Source organism: Eucyclogobius newberryi, unplaced genomic scaffold (genome assembly GCF_026437365.1).
Source record: "Eucyclogobius newberryi isolate DKJ021-1_F unplaced genomic scaffold, fEucNew1.0.hap1 SCAF_11, whole genome shotgun sequence".
Lineage (NCBI taxonomy): Eukaryota > Metazoa > Chordata > Actinopteri > Gobiiformes > Gobiidae > Eucyclogobius > Eucyclogobius newberryi.
In genome coordinates this window covers 29451703-29467826 of record NW_027315735.1, presented here as the reverse complement: position 1 = coordinate 29467826, position 16124 = coordinate 29451703, and the positions used below count along the sequence as shown (strand labels likewise).

Genomic DNA, 16124 nt, shown 5'->3' with positions numbered 1-16124 from the left:
TAACAGTTAGAATGTTTTTAGAGGTATTTGTTTGCAATTAAATGCTGGATTTATGTATTTCTGTGGAGCGTGTGGAGCATTCCAGTCAAAACAATAACATCTGGATAGTGGACCCTCCTCACCAAACAAGTACCGTATTTTCCGGACTATAAGTTGCACCTTTTTTCATAGTTTTGGCCGGGGTGCGACTTATATACTTATACTTATACTCCGGAGCGACTTATATCTGATATTATGTGTTATTTTCACACTTGCAACCGCATTTCATACTCCAGTGCAACTTATATATGTTTTTTTTTCTTTTCTATTATGCATTTTTTTTCTGGTGCGACTTATAGTCCGGAAAATACGGTACACTTTTAGATATTGCAAGTATCCATGAAAAGTATTGTGGATTTTGAAACATGCATATATCATTCATACATCATTCGTTCTTGTATTGGCGAATCGACTACGTTCATGCACAAAAAGGCAATTATATAGATCTGCCTGGAGGTCCATGAAGCGTTCCTCATTATCTTTTGTTCTCAAGTTGTATCTGTTGGTCGGGGTTTAGCAGACCTTGAATTGTATGTGAACTTTAATCTGTTTGAAAATAAAGCGTCAGGATTGCTGTTGATTAAGTGTAATAAAAAAACAAAAAAAACATTTACAGTTTTCTTTTTTTCAGGTGTATTGGCACATTTTCCTGATTAGAACTGAAAAGATTCAACATTCAAATCCTTCACTTACTTTATACTAATCGTTAAGATAATTTTCTTATAGGTTTTTACAAAGAGCAAACGCTTTGGTGCTTTGTTTCCAATTATTTAGCACAAGCGTCCGCTGCTTCTTACGACGTCATTTGCTTTTGTCACGGCGGCTCTCATCGACTGGGACAAACCATTTGGGTTTTACCTCGTCGTTTGGAAGCGTGGCAACCAAAATCATTAAACCATTTATTACTATTACTTTTAACGACTACACTTTCATGCCGACCTTATGCACAGTTTACTCAGCGGTTAAGTGGTGTCGTGTTTGGCATCTGTCCACATTTTTTGCATGGGTCATTTGGCTTCACAGCTACACACTTAAATATTGTACCAGGCTGTTGATCTTATATTTCTGTTCAATAACACAGATAATAAGAACTGGAATTATGGTTATGTATGGTTTAGCGTTTTATTGTACAGAACAGCATACCGTATTTTCTGGAGTTTAAGTCGCACCGGAGTATAAGTCACACCAGCCAAAAAATGCATAATAGAGAAGAAAAAAACATATATAAGTCGCACTGGAGTATAAGTCGCATCAGCCAAAAAAAATGCATAATAGAGAAGAAAAAACATATATAAGTCGCACTGGAGTATAAGTCGCATCAGCCAAAAAATGCATAATAGAGAAGAAAAAAACATATATAAGTTGCACTGGAGTATGAAATGCGGTTGCAAGTGTGAACATAACAAAACATATTGCATAAGTCGCTCAGAAGTATAAGTATATAAGTATAGATATAAGTATTAGTCGCACCCCAGCCAAAACTATGAAAAAGGTGCGTCTTATAGTCCGGAAAATACAGTACTTTGTCTATCGTCTGTTACAATTTGCCAGCATTTATTTTACGGTGAGAAAACAGGCATCGGGCATTCCACTCAAAACAACTGGAAAATTGTGATCGAATTTTCTCACGTCATTTCTATTTCTACAGCCTAATACATTTGAAATGGAGTCAGCCCTAATGCGCCTCTGAAGGATCTCTCTGATTAAAGGAAGAGCGAAGCACAAAAGGGACGTGTGGTGAGATGAATACTGTTAGATAATCCCAGTGGGACCAGTGTAATTCCTGGTAATGTGATGGGTACAGACTGTAATCTCCAGCTAGATGAGATATTAGATGTTGAATCAAATCATAGAATAAATTAGAATTTGGGCGTACATGCAGGTTACTTGATAGACACTAAATTGTAAAGTTGGGCCATATGTGCTTCTTTTTCACACCGCGGTTGAAATTCTGTGGGGTAATATTTAGTTTCAGTGCACAAATGTGGTAGAAAGTTATTGAGCGTCTCTTGGGGCTTTGAGGGAACATAGTGGCAAGGCACATTCATTTGTCTCACTGCCTCCAGAACACTGCACTGACTTGTATTAATAATAATAGGGTCTTAGAGTTGGCACTTTGAAATGCATCAGAAGACTTGCAGTCACAGCAACATTGCACTCTGCTTTACATGATTGCACTTGTCACCAAATTAGGTATTTTACGCAGGGAAAATGACATCTTTTCAAATTGTAATGATGCATTTTTAATACTATTATCCATCATTGGTTGAGGCAAGAATAATGCCAAAAATGACAAAGGTTTTATTCTCGCTATTACGGTTTGCACAAACGCTTGAAGACGTGTTTTAAAATGCGCTTCTTGCTGTTAAAGTAGGATTTTTGCTTAGTTTAAAAAGGTTGTTTGTTTTCAACTGCAGTCTTGTGTGACTTGTCAGCTGGTTTACGCTGGTTTTGGCGCTGTTTTCACCGCTAGAGGCAGGACAACAGCGCCATCTACAGTCTGACTTCTTCAGGACAGTATCCCAGGTGTGCGAGAGTAAGACAGCCCCCTCGTCCCGGTTTATAGTCCCATGGGTCCATATTTCAGTCGCCTCCATAATCCGGGGACAGTTTTTGTTGTCTGTCACTTTTAAATAAATTATCAGAAGATCAGATTGAACTCATTGAATCATAAGTCTTTTTGTTTTTCTGATCCAACAACATGGTGACATACCCCTCAGTGGTATTGTTAGTTTCTGGCGACATTACGGTTGTCTTTGAGGCCTACTTGAACAAAGAGTCCCACTTAAAAATCAGACAAAAGTGTAGTGAAATCCAGAAATGTCAATATTTTAGCTCGGCTTCTCTTGATATTTGGAGTATCCTCAGCTCAAGGAAACAAATCAGCAGCCATTTTTCAATAAAGGTTCCTGTGCCATTTCCTTTATTGCGAATGCCACGCTTCCACGGTAGATGCGGTGCTAATTCAGTCCAAACCAAACGATTTGAAAAGGGAAAGTGACCCCAAAATAGTGATTTGAGCAGCTCCAAACGAATAGGATGCAGCTCAATGGATTTCTTTCACGTGATTTAAATTAAATTTTCAGTCCCTGGTTACGATTTCAATCACGTTTTCTTCATTCTGGCTGCAAATGTGCCATCCTTCATGTATTTTGAGTTCCCAAAATGTTCCCCGGCCACAGTCAAAATGATATTATCCTGCCAGCATAACCTCAAAGAACTGTTTTGGCTTTTGTTTCAGGCTATGACCCAATAACTGTGTCTTTATTTAGCGGCGACTCGAAGGATCTGAACGACTAAACAGCTGATGCCTCAACAATGGTTTTGAAAAATAAACGGCACGCAGGAAAAGTCCAGAGATGTATTTTTAGGAGCTTTGTGGCTCCAGGGCCTGGGAGGAAACAGGAAGACCAGTGTGGTTACCTTGGCAATGGGAGGGGAGTGGACCAATCGGAGAGGAGAGAGCAGGAAATGGGTGTGGCGCGGTCAGCCTCGATTAGCCAAACGCCGACTGACCACAAACAAATTCCCTTTTTTGTGGTGCGAACATGACGAGATCTATTCACAGACAGCCACACGGGATAAAGACGAGAGTATGGACTATTTCTGCTCTTATACTAGTACTGAAACTAGATACTCATTGTAAAAAGTATTAATATCAAAGCATTACCCAAACAGTGCAAAATGTGACCTTTCCTGAACAGGTTTAGAATGAATTTAGAATGATTGGCACATGGGAGCATAAAGAAATAACTGTTATTTTGTGTAGAAAAGTATAGTCTATTTTTGTATCCATACTACTAAATAATATAAAACCTAATTCTGAATAGTCTTAATAGTAGAAGTTGGCGATATGTGACATTTTAGAGATAATTGTGAATTTTGTGTTGAAAATATGCAAAATGTGATTATCGAGGATATTGTTTGTACTAAAAAATGCTGGAAAGAAAAAGAGGTGATTAAAAATGAACATGAAAAAATGCCATGTTGGAGGTAATATTTCTGCACTTTTATGATTAATATTACAGGCATTTCACATTTATCTGATAATTAAACCTCAACATTTACATTCAAAGACATTTCTATTACCTTGACACAATATTGTTTGACTGTTGTTATGGGGATGCTTGGGACGTTACGTCATAAGGCGCTGCGCTGGTATAGCTGGCAGCCCGGTGTAAACGCTCTCTCTTCTTTCTCACACTTATTGTGCTTTATCTCCTATATTTTGTAAATATAGTTAGTATATTTTTTCTATTTTACTGTACGATAGGGACACACGCTGGAATAGTTTTTTAATTCAACTGTTTTTGACTTTTTTCGGCTGGATTTGAGCGCTTTTCGTTGCGTTCGTTGTGTTGTTGTGACGTGAGCTAGCTCCGAGCGAGCCCACCAGCCCCCCCCCGCGCCCTCCGGCCGCGCTAAAGTACGGCGTGTCGTCGGTACACGTTTATATACACGTTTATATGAAAGAGGAACTTCACGAACGATCGGGACACGCACTGGAATCGCTTTAAATTAACTTGTTTTGACTTTATTCGGCTGGATTGAGTGTTTTCGTCGTTGCGATGTGTCTTGGCTCTGAGTCCCCCGGCTCCGGCCCCGCCCCCCGGCTCCGGCTCCGGCCCCCGGCTCCGGCCCCGCCCCCCGGCTCCGGCTCCGGCCCCCGGCTCCGGCCCCGCCCCCCGGCCGGCGCCGTACCGCGTTTACACAAAGGAGGAACTCATGAAACTGCAGAGAACAGTCGTCTTACCCGGAGATCGTCACGTTATCCCGTCGCAATACTGACCTAACCTAATACTGATGTGCAATTCTGTCGTATGTGCAATTGCTGTTGGAATTCATGTGCAATTCATGTGCAATTACTGTGAAATTCATGTGCAATCTATGTGCTGTCGTGACACATATTCATGTGCAGTTACTGTCGGGATCACATGCAATGGTATTTATTTATTTTATTTGTCTATGGGAGTTTTTGTTTATTTGTAGGAGATCTTCTACTGAAAGTGTTTTTCAGACTTCCTATAAGTATCTACCTCTGTATCTACCTGCGTTGCACCAATGAAATTTCCCCATGTGGGACAATAAAGGAATATCTTATCTTATCTTATCTTAAATACATCAAGAAGATACACATTTTTGTCAATATTACCCCGCCCTAGTTAGTGGTAGTTGAAATAGTCGTAGTATAAACTTTTTGTTCAGTAATAGCAGTCGTTTCCTTCCCGTCCCTCTCGGAGTCAGAGCTGTGTGAAGTGTACACAATTAACACCGAGACGCCGACGTGAAAACCAGGAAATGAGACGAGAGGAATGTGACCAGCCGCCTTTTTAAAATAGACCCTGTGCTGAATCCAGCCAATCCAATATAAATCGTCCTAATTTGGTTGTATAATGAGTGGATGCCTGGAAATCATTGGGACTCTGAGAAAAGCTGAGGGGGGAAAAGCAGATAAGATGAGCCAGGAATGAAAATGGCAATATTTAATTCACAGATTTCTCAGTAACACTGGCTTACAGATAATGCTCACAACGTCAGGCGTCTGCGTTCCCGGGAGACGTTACACGCACCAAGCACATTCAAGAACACCAAAGAAAAGTGAATTCAGATCTGTCGCAACGCTTCAATTATATACAAAGCTATGCAAAAATGTATGTTGTGCACTTATTGGTATTCATTAGAATTATTTGGTAATGTGTTTTAGTTCATACTAAGCTCTAATTAGCAATGATAAAGCATAAACAAAGACTTTATTATTCATTCTTACTTAATTAAAACCCCAACCCTAACTAACCTCTTAATTATGTACTTACTAAGTCTATTATTTATTATGATTTAAGTCTTTGTTCATGCTTTATTAAGTCTATTTAAGGTGTAGTTGTTATAAAGTGACACAGACTGATACACATTTATTTGGCAGTGCATTAAAAGGCACGGTTGCACTAAAATATTGTGGGATTTACCAGATTTTGGCACCATTTTAAGGGCAAGGTTTTAAACAATAGGCCGACTATTTTCAACTCAAAAATACTTTCTGTATTAAGCCCTTTGGTCTTACACTAGTTCTGATAGAGCTCAAACTGTTCAGGAAAAGTCATATTTTTTTCCTGTTAGTTTGATTTAATTGTTACATTTTTTTGTTATTTTATCAATAAAGTATCAATAAAAAATCATTAAAATAAATCTAAAAATATCTAGTTTTGAAGTTTTAGTTTTGATTAGTATCTGATTTTTGACACTTTTGACAACCCGAAGTTTTTTTGTTTTTTTAAAAGATACAAAAAAGTGTAAAGCAAAAAATTGTCATGGAAATTATATTATTATATTAGAAGTTTTAGTATTGATTAGTATCTGATTTTTGACACTTTTGACAACCCGTAGTTTTTTTTTTTAAGACACACAAAAAAAGTGTAAAGCAAAAGATTGTCATGGAAATGATATTAAAAGTACAGTGTGTAACTTTTCTGGTGGAGGGCCTGCCATCTGCTTGTCTCCATTGAGATTTTTTTTCTTCTTTTTTTTGTGTGCCTATAATGCTCCTCGTGGCATTATTTAACTTAGCTGTCTTCAAGTTACATGTCACATCTGTGAAGAGGCGATCCCACTGAATGTAGGTTTGGAGTATTGTTGTTTTTCCAGCATATAACACAAATAACTGTAATTGAAAGATGCGCGCAAACCATCCAAGCAAAGCAATAACATCTCCACGGAGACAAGAAGGTGGCTGCCAGAAAACTTCCATAGTGTCACTTTAAATATCTGCTGGAAATATCTCACTCCCCAATAAACATTTGAATTTAGTTTGAGCTGAACCACCGTGACACTTCCACTTTACATAATGATTAATTGCTGTAACCGCGGATCCGTGGATCACGTTGGAAAACACGCTTTAGTCGTGGCGTGAAATAATAAAACCTCTTCTGTGGTTGACACTTTGACACCGGCGTCTCTTGGAGTGGATCCAGCTTGTTGACATTAAAGAGACCTCTGCTGTTTGCCCATGAAGTCGTCCTTTGACTTAATTGGCCGGCGGTGTCCGGGTGCAGAGCGGTGGGCGTCCTGCGAGAGAACAGGTCCCATTCAGATGCAGAAAGTGTAGCTTCCTCTCCGTGTGGACGCCCTGGGTCAATTTGTGGCGCGGGGACTGGATGTGACTAATATAGACTTTGCACCGAGCACTGTAAACTAAGCAGAGGACGGGTTTACTGCTGAGCTGAAGGTAAACCTTTTGGATACTAATGCTGCGAGGGTCATTAGAAATAACCTTGCATCACATAATAATAGCAAGCTTGTGGTATTTATATACGCAAACACAGACAGTATTGCCTCGAGGGGCTCTACAAAAATGGGTGTGAATAAACGCAAAATGTATAAAGCTCAACAGTGACCACCGCAGCTTGTTTTCTGAACATTTTTCCGGTAGGCTTTCTAAGAAGTGTTCGAGAGCTTACTCAGGGCTAATCAGCCACTGTGTGTGGGAACATAAGCATAAGACCTAATATCTGTTTCTGAAACGTTAAGAACTGGTAAGTCATTAAAACATTTTAGAAGCATTTTTTGGACGGAAAACAACCATTATGGACATTTTTGTCACCACATAACTGGTTAGCCTCTGCCGTGCCTTTGAACTCTTAATATTTACATTTTTCTGTCTATGGCAAAAATGAATGGTTAAGTTACTTCCGTAACCACAGCAACATGAGCGGACAGTGGCTCCATAGTGACTAAAGATCTGAGATTGCAAATTTAGCTCCAGTTTAAGGTGTAGAGAGTTGTTTTATTATCAACTTTAAACACAACTTGAAAGTGTATTTTATTAGGTGGATTTTTTAAATTATGAATTACAATTTCTTTGCCTGGGAAGTCGGTCCCTTTCAGCTCAAATGCAAAAGGGTTTAAACCCAAAAAGAGTGCTGTTACATGGGACGTTCCATTTCCAACCCTTAATTTGTAACATGTGTTTCTCAAACGTAGAAAACATCTCCTCTCAAATATTATCGTATCATTCAGAACAAACTTTAACTTCAGATTCTCAAAGTTTAGTGCTTCAATCTGAAGAAATTCTGTGCAGTTTCTGAATCCTCTCTGTTATTTTTAGTTGGGAATATGGAGTATAACATATTTCTTGTAGAAGCATGGGTACCACTTTATAATAACCACACCTTAATTCACCTTTACAGATCCTATATTATGCTAAGGGGGCGTGTTACAGGTACAGAGTGCTTCCTTGAGGATGGGAAGTGTGCCGCTGCACTCACCAGCATGACTCATCGTGGTGAGTATCCCCCATTCGTCTGCTCATCCGAGGGGAATGATAGAGACTGTTCTCTAGCTAAAGACTACAGGAATCAATCAAAAAACACTTTGGGAACATATACATATACCAATAGCACTGTAAGAGGTTAAAAGCTTTGAAAAGTCGATTTACGTAATTACTAAGCCTGAATCACTCTTTTTAAAATATATGAAGTAAGTATTTGATGTTGCTTTACTATGGATTATAACGTGTTACCGAAGCATGTGGTCTTTGCTGGCCAGGTCAAATGGAATCATGGCATTATATTTTTTGTTTGTTTTTATTAAAATGGACCACTCCGGGAAAAGTGCACAACTACATCAGAAAAATGTCCATATTTATGTTGTTGTGGATGACCAAATATGTCAATATTGTCAAATCTATAGCAAGCTCCACAAAAGGAATATCAACATTTATTTAAAAAAAACTCTTTAGCGTCATTGCTCTTCTATTTTTCTGTATAAGAAGACAAATCCGATGCACTGAAGACAAACGGGGAATGACACACGGGCACATAGAAACTGGGGCATAGAGGGAAAAAAAACAATTGGCACGGAGACACTTCCGCGCCACTTTGCAGGTGTAGCGCAGTGACTCGCTCGGATTTGATGTACATTCGCGCGCTCTGCTGCCGGTGGACGTTTTTTTGAGAATGAACCGATTTGAAGCGCGTCTCCGTCGTGCGATTCGTCGGCTGGTGGCGGTTTGCGCTGAGGTCTCACTCGCGATGGCCCCTGCTTTATATGCATGAGAGCATTAGCATCGGTGTGTGCTCGGATTTAGACTTTCAGATTCGACCTTTTGTTGTCTAAATGTCAGAGAGATCGGAGTGGGAGCCCACTGAGGAGGCATAGGCCAGGCCAGGCGGGTTTATGTAATCCGCGGGCATTGCACACACACACACACACACACACACACATATACACACACACACACACACACATATACACATACACACACACACACACATACACACACACAGAAGCAAAAATCTTGATTGAGGATGCCATAGTTTTTCTGTGATGCTTGCTATGGCTTTTTGCAACCGCACTGAAAGAGCTAGAATGGCTTTTATCTGCATATATCTGCTCAAAGTGCTGTGGAAATTATTTATGGCTTTAAAAAAACATACACATACAGATATAGTGCACCCCGTTTGGTCGTTTTCTTTTAAACATATTCGGAGTCCCTTTGATCCCATCCCCTCGCTCTCTCTCTCTCTCTCGCTCGCTCCTTCTCCCGCTATGTGACTGTCCTGTGTGGAGCGGTGGTAAGAAGAGAAGGCAACGTTTTACTGAAGTGTCAGATGTAAAGAAGTATGAGGAAAATGAGGAAAACTGCAGAAAATAGAAGTATTAATCAACAACGATAAGATAAGATAAGCCTTTACTTGTCCACACAGTGTTGCAACACAAAGTAGGTACAGAAGTAAAAGAACAGATAACTTATAGAAAACTTAAAAAAACAAAAAAACACTCTTAATAGAAAAGCTCTTATAAACAACTCTTTAAAAGAAAAACTCTTATCTTATCCTCCTGTCTTCTGTGAACGTGTGTGTCTGATCACGAGCATGCAACGGTTAAATGTGGATTGTCAATAATTGCGCTCGAGTAAAGAGTTGAAAGACGTTTCAAAAGTTGTCATCAGGTGTAGTAGAAAAAAGGACTTCTGGATGAGAGTTGAAACCTTCTGCGCCTGTTTACGTCACAACCAAGTCGAAGTATATGCTAAACGTTCAGTCTAATCACACACTGACCTCGTTTGTCATCACCTTTTCCCATTAACATGTACATTTCAAATATATCGTCTTAAAACTTGTATTTCTACTCGAGCAACATCAAACAAGTACAAGAAAACAGTTTACATACATAGATATCATTGCTTTCCCTAGATTGTTCCACAGTATGGCGTTAAACTGGGCCAAATTACAGGTCATATCTGTGGAAAGGTGACCCCTCCCTCTCATAGGAAGAATGCAGGTTTTTCAAGATATTTATTCGCAATAAAAGACCAGTTTATAATAGTATAAGATAAGATAATTCTTTATTGTCCACACATGGGGAAATTTCATTGTTGCAACGCAGGTAGATACAGAGGTAGATACAGAGGAAAAGAACAGATAACTTATAGGAATATTAAATGAAATTTGAAATGCAATTTGAAAAATAAATGCAATAAGTTGAATGCACATATATATACCATATCTGTTTAAACAAGCAGGTGCCTGACCCTGAGAGACATGGTATACATTTTGTTCTTCTTTCTTTCTTTTTTATTGTGCCTGATCTGTAATCATTTCGAAACTGCTGTGAAGTAAACTCTCTTCTCCTCTTGGTTTGTGCTGCACGCTCGGCTGTTGTTGCTTAACGATCTGCCCACAATAAGCACTGGTATGGACGCACCCGGACCAGAGCTGCAGGCCAGATTTTAGTGCAGAGGGAGACGGTGTTTGCTGTAAGTGGCTGCTTCCAGATAAAGGCCACAAAATAATGATGTGCAGTACCAGGGGCAAAAATGCATGCGGCATATGGGGACTTCAGCCTGTCACTCAAAGCTCTCTGGCAGTCGTAGTGTAACACTGGGGGGTTAGAGGAGCAAACGTGACGTCCCCTCAGGCTCTACAGGCCTTCTGCTGCACTTCAGTTTACTGCAATGCTGGTTCCATTTCATCAAGTTCATCGTGAGACCGTTTTATACGTAATACTGTGAATTAATGGTGCACAATGTAACCTTTTTGGCAAGAAATCTGCTTTTAAATTATCTATGTAGAAGCATGCCCACAGTAAGAATGCATTTATTTGATTTTTTGATTTTTCGAGCAATACAAAAAACCTGTGATGAATCCAAGACTGTAATGCCACTGTGGGATATTGGAAGTGCTGGTATGTTATGAACACTTCAATTCTTTTCCAAAATAGCTACTGACATATTGTTTTGTTATAGTTTCTGTTTTGGATTGAGACTGACTTTAAATGTCATCAGAGAGTGTTATGTTGAAATGAAGATGCAAGTTTAATTTGGACATGTAATTCTGTTTGCAAACAATAACCAAGCAAATATTCCACTAAACTGTAATTTAAGTTAAATTTCCCTCTGACCAAGCAACCTAATAATGGAGGTCTCTTGGTCTCTGCCTCATAGGTTTTCTATTTTGTTTAATCAGGTTTTATCCAATATCTGATAAAACCTGGTAATCAACTTACACTCTGCTAAATGATGTTAAACTGCTGGAGGACTTCTAATAGTGCTGTAATTATGATTAACATTGCAGTGTCTTACAGAGGCTCTTATGTTTCCTGTTGCTTAATTATCTTAAAGTCTTAGATGTCAATTTAAGCAAAAATGTGTTGCGTTTATCCAGTGAATGTCCTCAAAGGGAAAGATAGTGTGGCAGTGGGAGGCGGTCCAGGAGCGCGCGGGGCGCAGGTGCCACTGTCCAGATTCAATTGTGTCTTTTATCAAAGGAGAACAGTGTGTGTTAATGGCACATGACATCAGCACATAAAGTGCATCTGAATCTGACTGATGGGTGACAACAGATCCATTTTGTGGAAAGATAAAACTGAGCCAATAAAATTCTAATATGATTATCACCGAGAGGAACGTACATTTATTACGCTGACGTTCATCCTCTCTTCGCGGCACTAATGATGAATGATAAATCACGCGCGCACGGAGGTATTTTTAGCGCGGGAGATGAATGAGGTTATGCTTCTGGCCTCTTGGTCCGCGCGCGCCCCTCCCCCGACACGAGGTGATGGCTGTTGCCGGCTGTCTCGCGCTGGAGCTCTGATCAGAATAATACAGGAACCGAACCGCCTCTGAGGCACTGGCCCCGCGCAGGCAGCTCCTGGTGCCTCACTGCGAACAGCCCGCGCACAGCCCGCGCACAGCCCGCGCACAGCCCGCGCACAGCCCGCGCACAGCCCGCGCACAGCCCGCGCACAGCCCGCGCACAGCCGCTGTCCGCGGAGAGAAGAGGCTGCGCTCAGAGCTCAGGGAGACGCGAGCACCGACAGGTGTTGACTAGCGGGGAGAGCGCGCGGTGCACACTGATGACGATGATGATGGTGAGGATGATGCATCTGTTCGCGTGCCTTTATGCATTACAGGACGTAGCGTGAAGAGGCGTAGGGGCATCTCTTTTCTCATTTCTTCCCTGTAATGGTGGATTACTCGATGGTTCTGAGGCGACGCGGCTGAGACCGTGGAGCGGGGCAGAGCCGCCTGTGAGAGCGCTTCTCTTCGGCCCGCAGCGCTGCGCCATGGCCTTGGATGTCCAGACTTGCGCGGTGTTTACAGTGATAGCGGTTTTGGTGCTTGTGAACGTGCTGTTGATGTTCATCCTCGGTACTCGTTAATGGATCTGCGCTCGGGGCCCGGACTGTCGCACCGGAGAGGAGAGGGAGGCGGTGCGCGTTGGTCGAGAGCGGGGACACCCGGCGCTTCATCACGGCTACGCGTTGAAATGAATGACGTTGGTACAACATAATGTATTTCTGTTTCCCCCTCCCCAGTCCTCCGTTATGTCTTGTCCTCTCACCGTCTGTGATAGCTAGTGTTTGTGCTCGTCTCGCTGTGCGGATACAGGTCTGTTATGCTCCGCTGTGATGCTGGGAAATCATATCCCCCACATATAAACACGTCCCCTACGTTGCTCTCCCTTTCCTCCATGTTGTATTCTGTAGACAATGCGCATGGATGATGTGGACATAGCATTAAGTGTGTTCATTCAAATGAAACATGAGTGTTGTAACAACAGAGTGCTTGAGCATCAGAGCATGCTCTTGCATTGTGGCACAGTGTAGCCATCTACAATATGACAGCTAATTACTGGGCTGTGAGCTCCCCACCTCTGTAAATGTGATATTTGTCATAAAAATAAATAAACAGAAGAGGAGTGAGAGGTGTGTGCTGCAACGTGGAGGCTCTACAATCATCTGAACACAAACGTGAACACTGAGGAGCTAACAGGACAGGGCCTAATAAAGCAGGCCCTCCATGACTTCAGGTTTCCCCCATTTTAGATACAGCAAAACCTTTCTCCATTTCACAGCCCACTCTTCGTTCATTTGGGACATTTTCAAGCACCTGCAAATCTCAGTCTCACACTTTATTACATAAGCACATTAAGTAGGAACAGCTAAAATATGCATTATACTTGAAGGGCAGAGCTCTTTCGGATGAGATGTCTTTCAAGTAGAAAGGCATGTCAGGATAAAACATTTCTCCCTCCATGCTTTTCTCCAGGACTATATTGGGCTAATAAAAGACAGGAGGCCAGTGTCATGAATGTTGAATGAACAGCAGAAATAGATATGCTAAAAGCCCGTCCTGGAGCTGTCCATGGTGGTCCTATTAATAGGGACAGTTTTTGAAGCTATATTGTATGTATGTGCTCCCACACTCAGGGCTAAGTGCTGTGTCTCTGGGTGAGTGGTGAATGCTGCACAGAAGGTGTACAAAAGAAATGTTTGGCAGCCATGTTTTATGAATAGGGGGGCACATCACATGCATGGCGTGTGGTCAAAATAGAACAAAGCCTTTACATGTCCCAAACCGGAATCTATAAGTCTGTCTATTGTACTGCTTTGTGCTGGTTCCAAGCCTGGAAATGCTGAGGTTTAGCATGAGTTACTTTTACTTTATTTGCAGTTTTATTCCTTGTTCACTTCTCCTCATGTCGCTGTTGTGTTATTGAGCAAGACATCCTCCAGAGTCGGTGGGATTTATGGATTTGTGTGATAGTTTCTTTGATGTTAAGTGTTTTTTATGGTAGAAAACCAATCTAATGCTATTTAGTTAGCATAAGAAAGGACGTCTTGTACAAAATAGCAGTGAAATACAGTACAGGGAAATGGGTTGTAGTGTTGACCCCAGTTATAGAGTGACCCCAGTAAAGGGAAAACAGACTTGCATAATATAGGTTTTACATATGACAATTTTGACGAACTGTACAAGCTTCTGTTAAAAAGCATGTCTAAAATGTGGAAAAAAAAAACAGTCTCATAACAAATATAAAAGTACAAAAAAAACAGATAAACAATGGGAGCATTGCAGGTTACGCACACATTTATCACTGATACAAACGTTGCGATCACACACAGTTTAGCTTCATAAAATGTTCTCCTTGAATAAGATGTCACGTGTTGTGGAAATGAATTGCTGTGAGCCGAGGGAAAGTGTCCTTTATCACCTCCTGCCATTATCCGACAAGCTCGCTCTGCAGTAATGGAGACAGAACTTTCCGGTGCAAAATAGAAGCTGGATGTAGAATGTGTGCACAACCTCTATATATCACCATTTAAAACAAACAACACAGAGTCATGTTGCAGTGGTTATAGCGCTACATTAGACCGTTCCATATGTACAATAATGTCGTTTGTGATCGATGTTATCTGCGGTTTGATTCAGCTTATGCGCCCGTCCGTCTCTGGTCCTTCACACATCGGTAAACTCCCCCCGGGCAGGTGCCGTTAATACAGTTTCCTTGTGCACTCAGAAGGAGGAGAAGCGTGCGCACGGAGAGGGTGTGCGCCGATCTCTCGCCGGTTTTTAGGCTGCGCGTCTTTGATTGGCTCGCCGACTCAGGGTATAAGTGTATTACATAATAGGGCTGGCAGACACGGGGAGGACGGACCGCGAGATTCACTTGGTCTTGCGTCAGGGGGGGAAGACAAGACTCACTACTGGAAAAACCTCTCCGCATCTTTCCCAGCTGCGTTTTGACGGCCGGCCGCCTTCGAGAATAAGCGATTTCGGATACGATGACCGTATGAGACCGGACTTCTCCATGCATGCGCTTGTGGAGCAGTTTCATGTCACCAACATGGTAAGATCGGCGTGTTGAGAGAAAGGTGTGCGTGCGTGTGTCTTTTGCGAGGCGAGAGTGTTAGGTGCTTTTGGTGCAGCTGTGCTATGTAGGAATGCAGTGGGGCTGGCAGTGCGGTGAATGCTGATGTGGATGCGCCTCTAACATGATATATGCAAGTGATCTTAGTTACAACCTCTCCCCTTGCCTTCTGCAACTCTCTCCAATTTAAACCTTATGGACTATTTTAACAATCGCTCCGCGCATCCCTCGCTAACAGATGGGTTTGACTGCATTCATTTGCATTGACCTAAATACAGGTTTTGCAGTCAGAAATATTTCGCCCTTGGATTTGCGATGTCGCGTTTTGATGTTTGGAAGTGTAATAAAAGGCACACGGGTCATCTGGCGCCAGACACCGCGTTAATGACGGCGGTTGTAAGAGGTGCTCGTCTGTTTACTCCTGTGGCATTCGATCAAGCTAGGTGTGAGTCTCAGAGCGGAGAGATTGATTATGTAATGCAGTTTTAATTTATTCAGACTGCCAAAAAAAAACAAAAAAAACAGGCGGTATTGAGATGGGGCAGCGGTGATCTTATTAGCAGGATGGAGAGATGGAGAAGAGAAGTGTGCATTGGCCGTGACACGACCTGTATCGCTTTCCTCCTGCTCCTCCTTGCCTACATTACGGTAGATTGATGGGAACCTAGGAGATTGTGCTTTAAAGTGACTGAAATAGACCAGCGCTGGAGACAGGGGGTGGATTACCGCTTGCAGACATTTACAAGAAAAGAAACGACAAAGCAATACTTGACCTTATAGTCCCAAAGCTCCGCTCCGTGCTGTGGGTGCTGCATCACGTCTCGGATGATGCCAGATTTAGGATTTCCATTTTAGACGTATTCAAATTCAATCTCATCTCAAAGAAAAAGTATTATTTTCTAATCTTTTTGAGCACCATTCATCGGGCCAGTTTCC

General features: G+C 41.6%; 1 protein-coding gene across 7 annotated transcripts in view; it reads left to right on the top strand.

The window, feature by feature from the left end:
- arhgef9a (Cdc42 guanine nucleotide exchange factor (GEF) 9a) overlaps positions 1–16124 on the top strand; it is an 81065-nt gene that overhangs the window by 24031 nt on the left and 40910 nt on the right. Inside the window, exon 1 of one of the 7 annotated variants that reach the window (XM_072439858.1) lies at positions 12289–12812. The exons of 4 other annotated variants lie outside the window; for them this stretch is intronic. In XM_072439858.1, coding sequence (XP_072295959.1) covers positions 12696–12812 — 117 coding nt within the window. In that variant the 5' untranslated portion in view covers positions 12289–12695. Of the gene's footprint in view, positions 1–12288; positions 12813–14953; positions 15168–16124 lie in introns of those variants that run through there. 2 more of the 7 variants (XM_072439860.1, XM_072439859.1) reach the window with 2 other exon arrangements.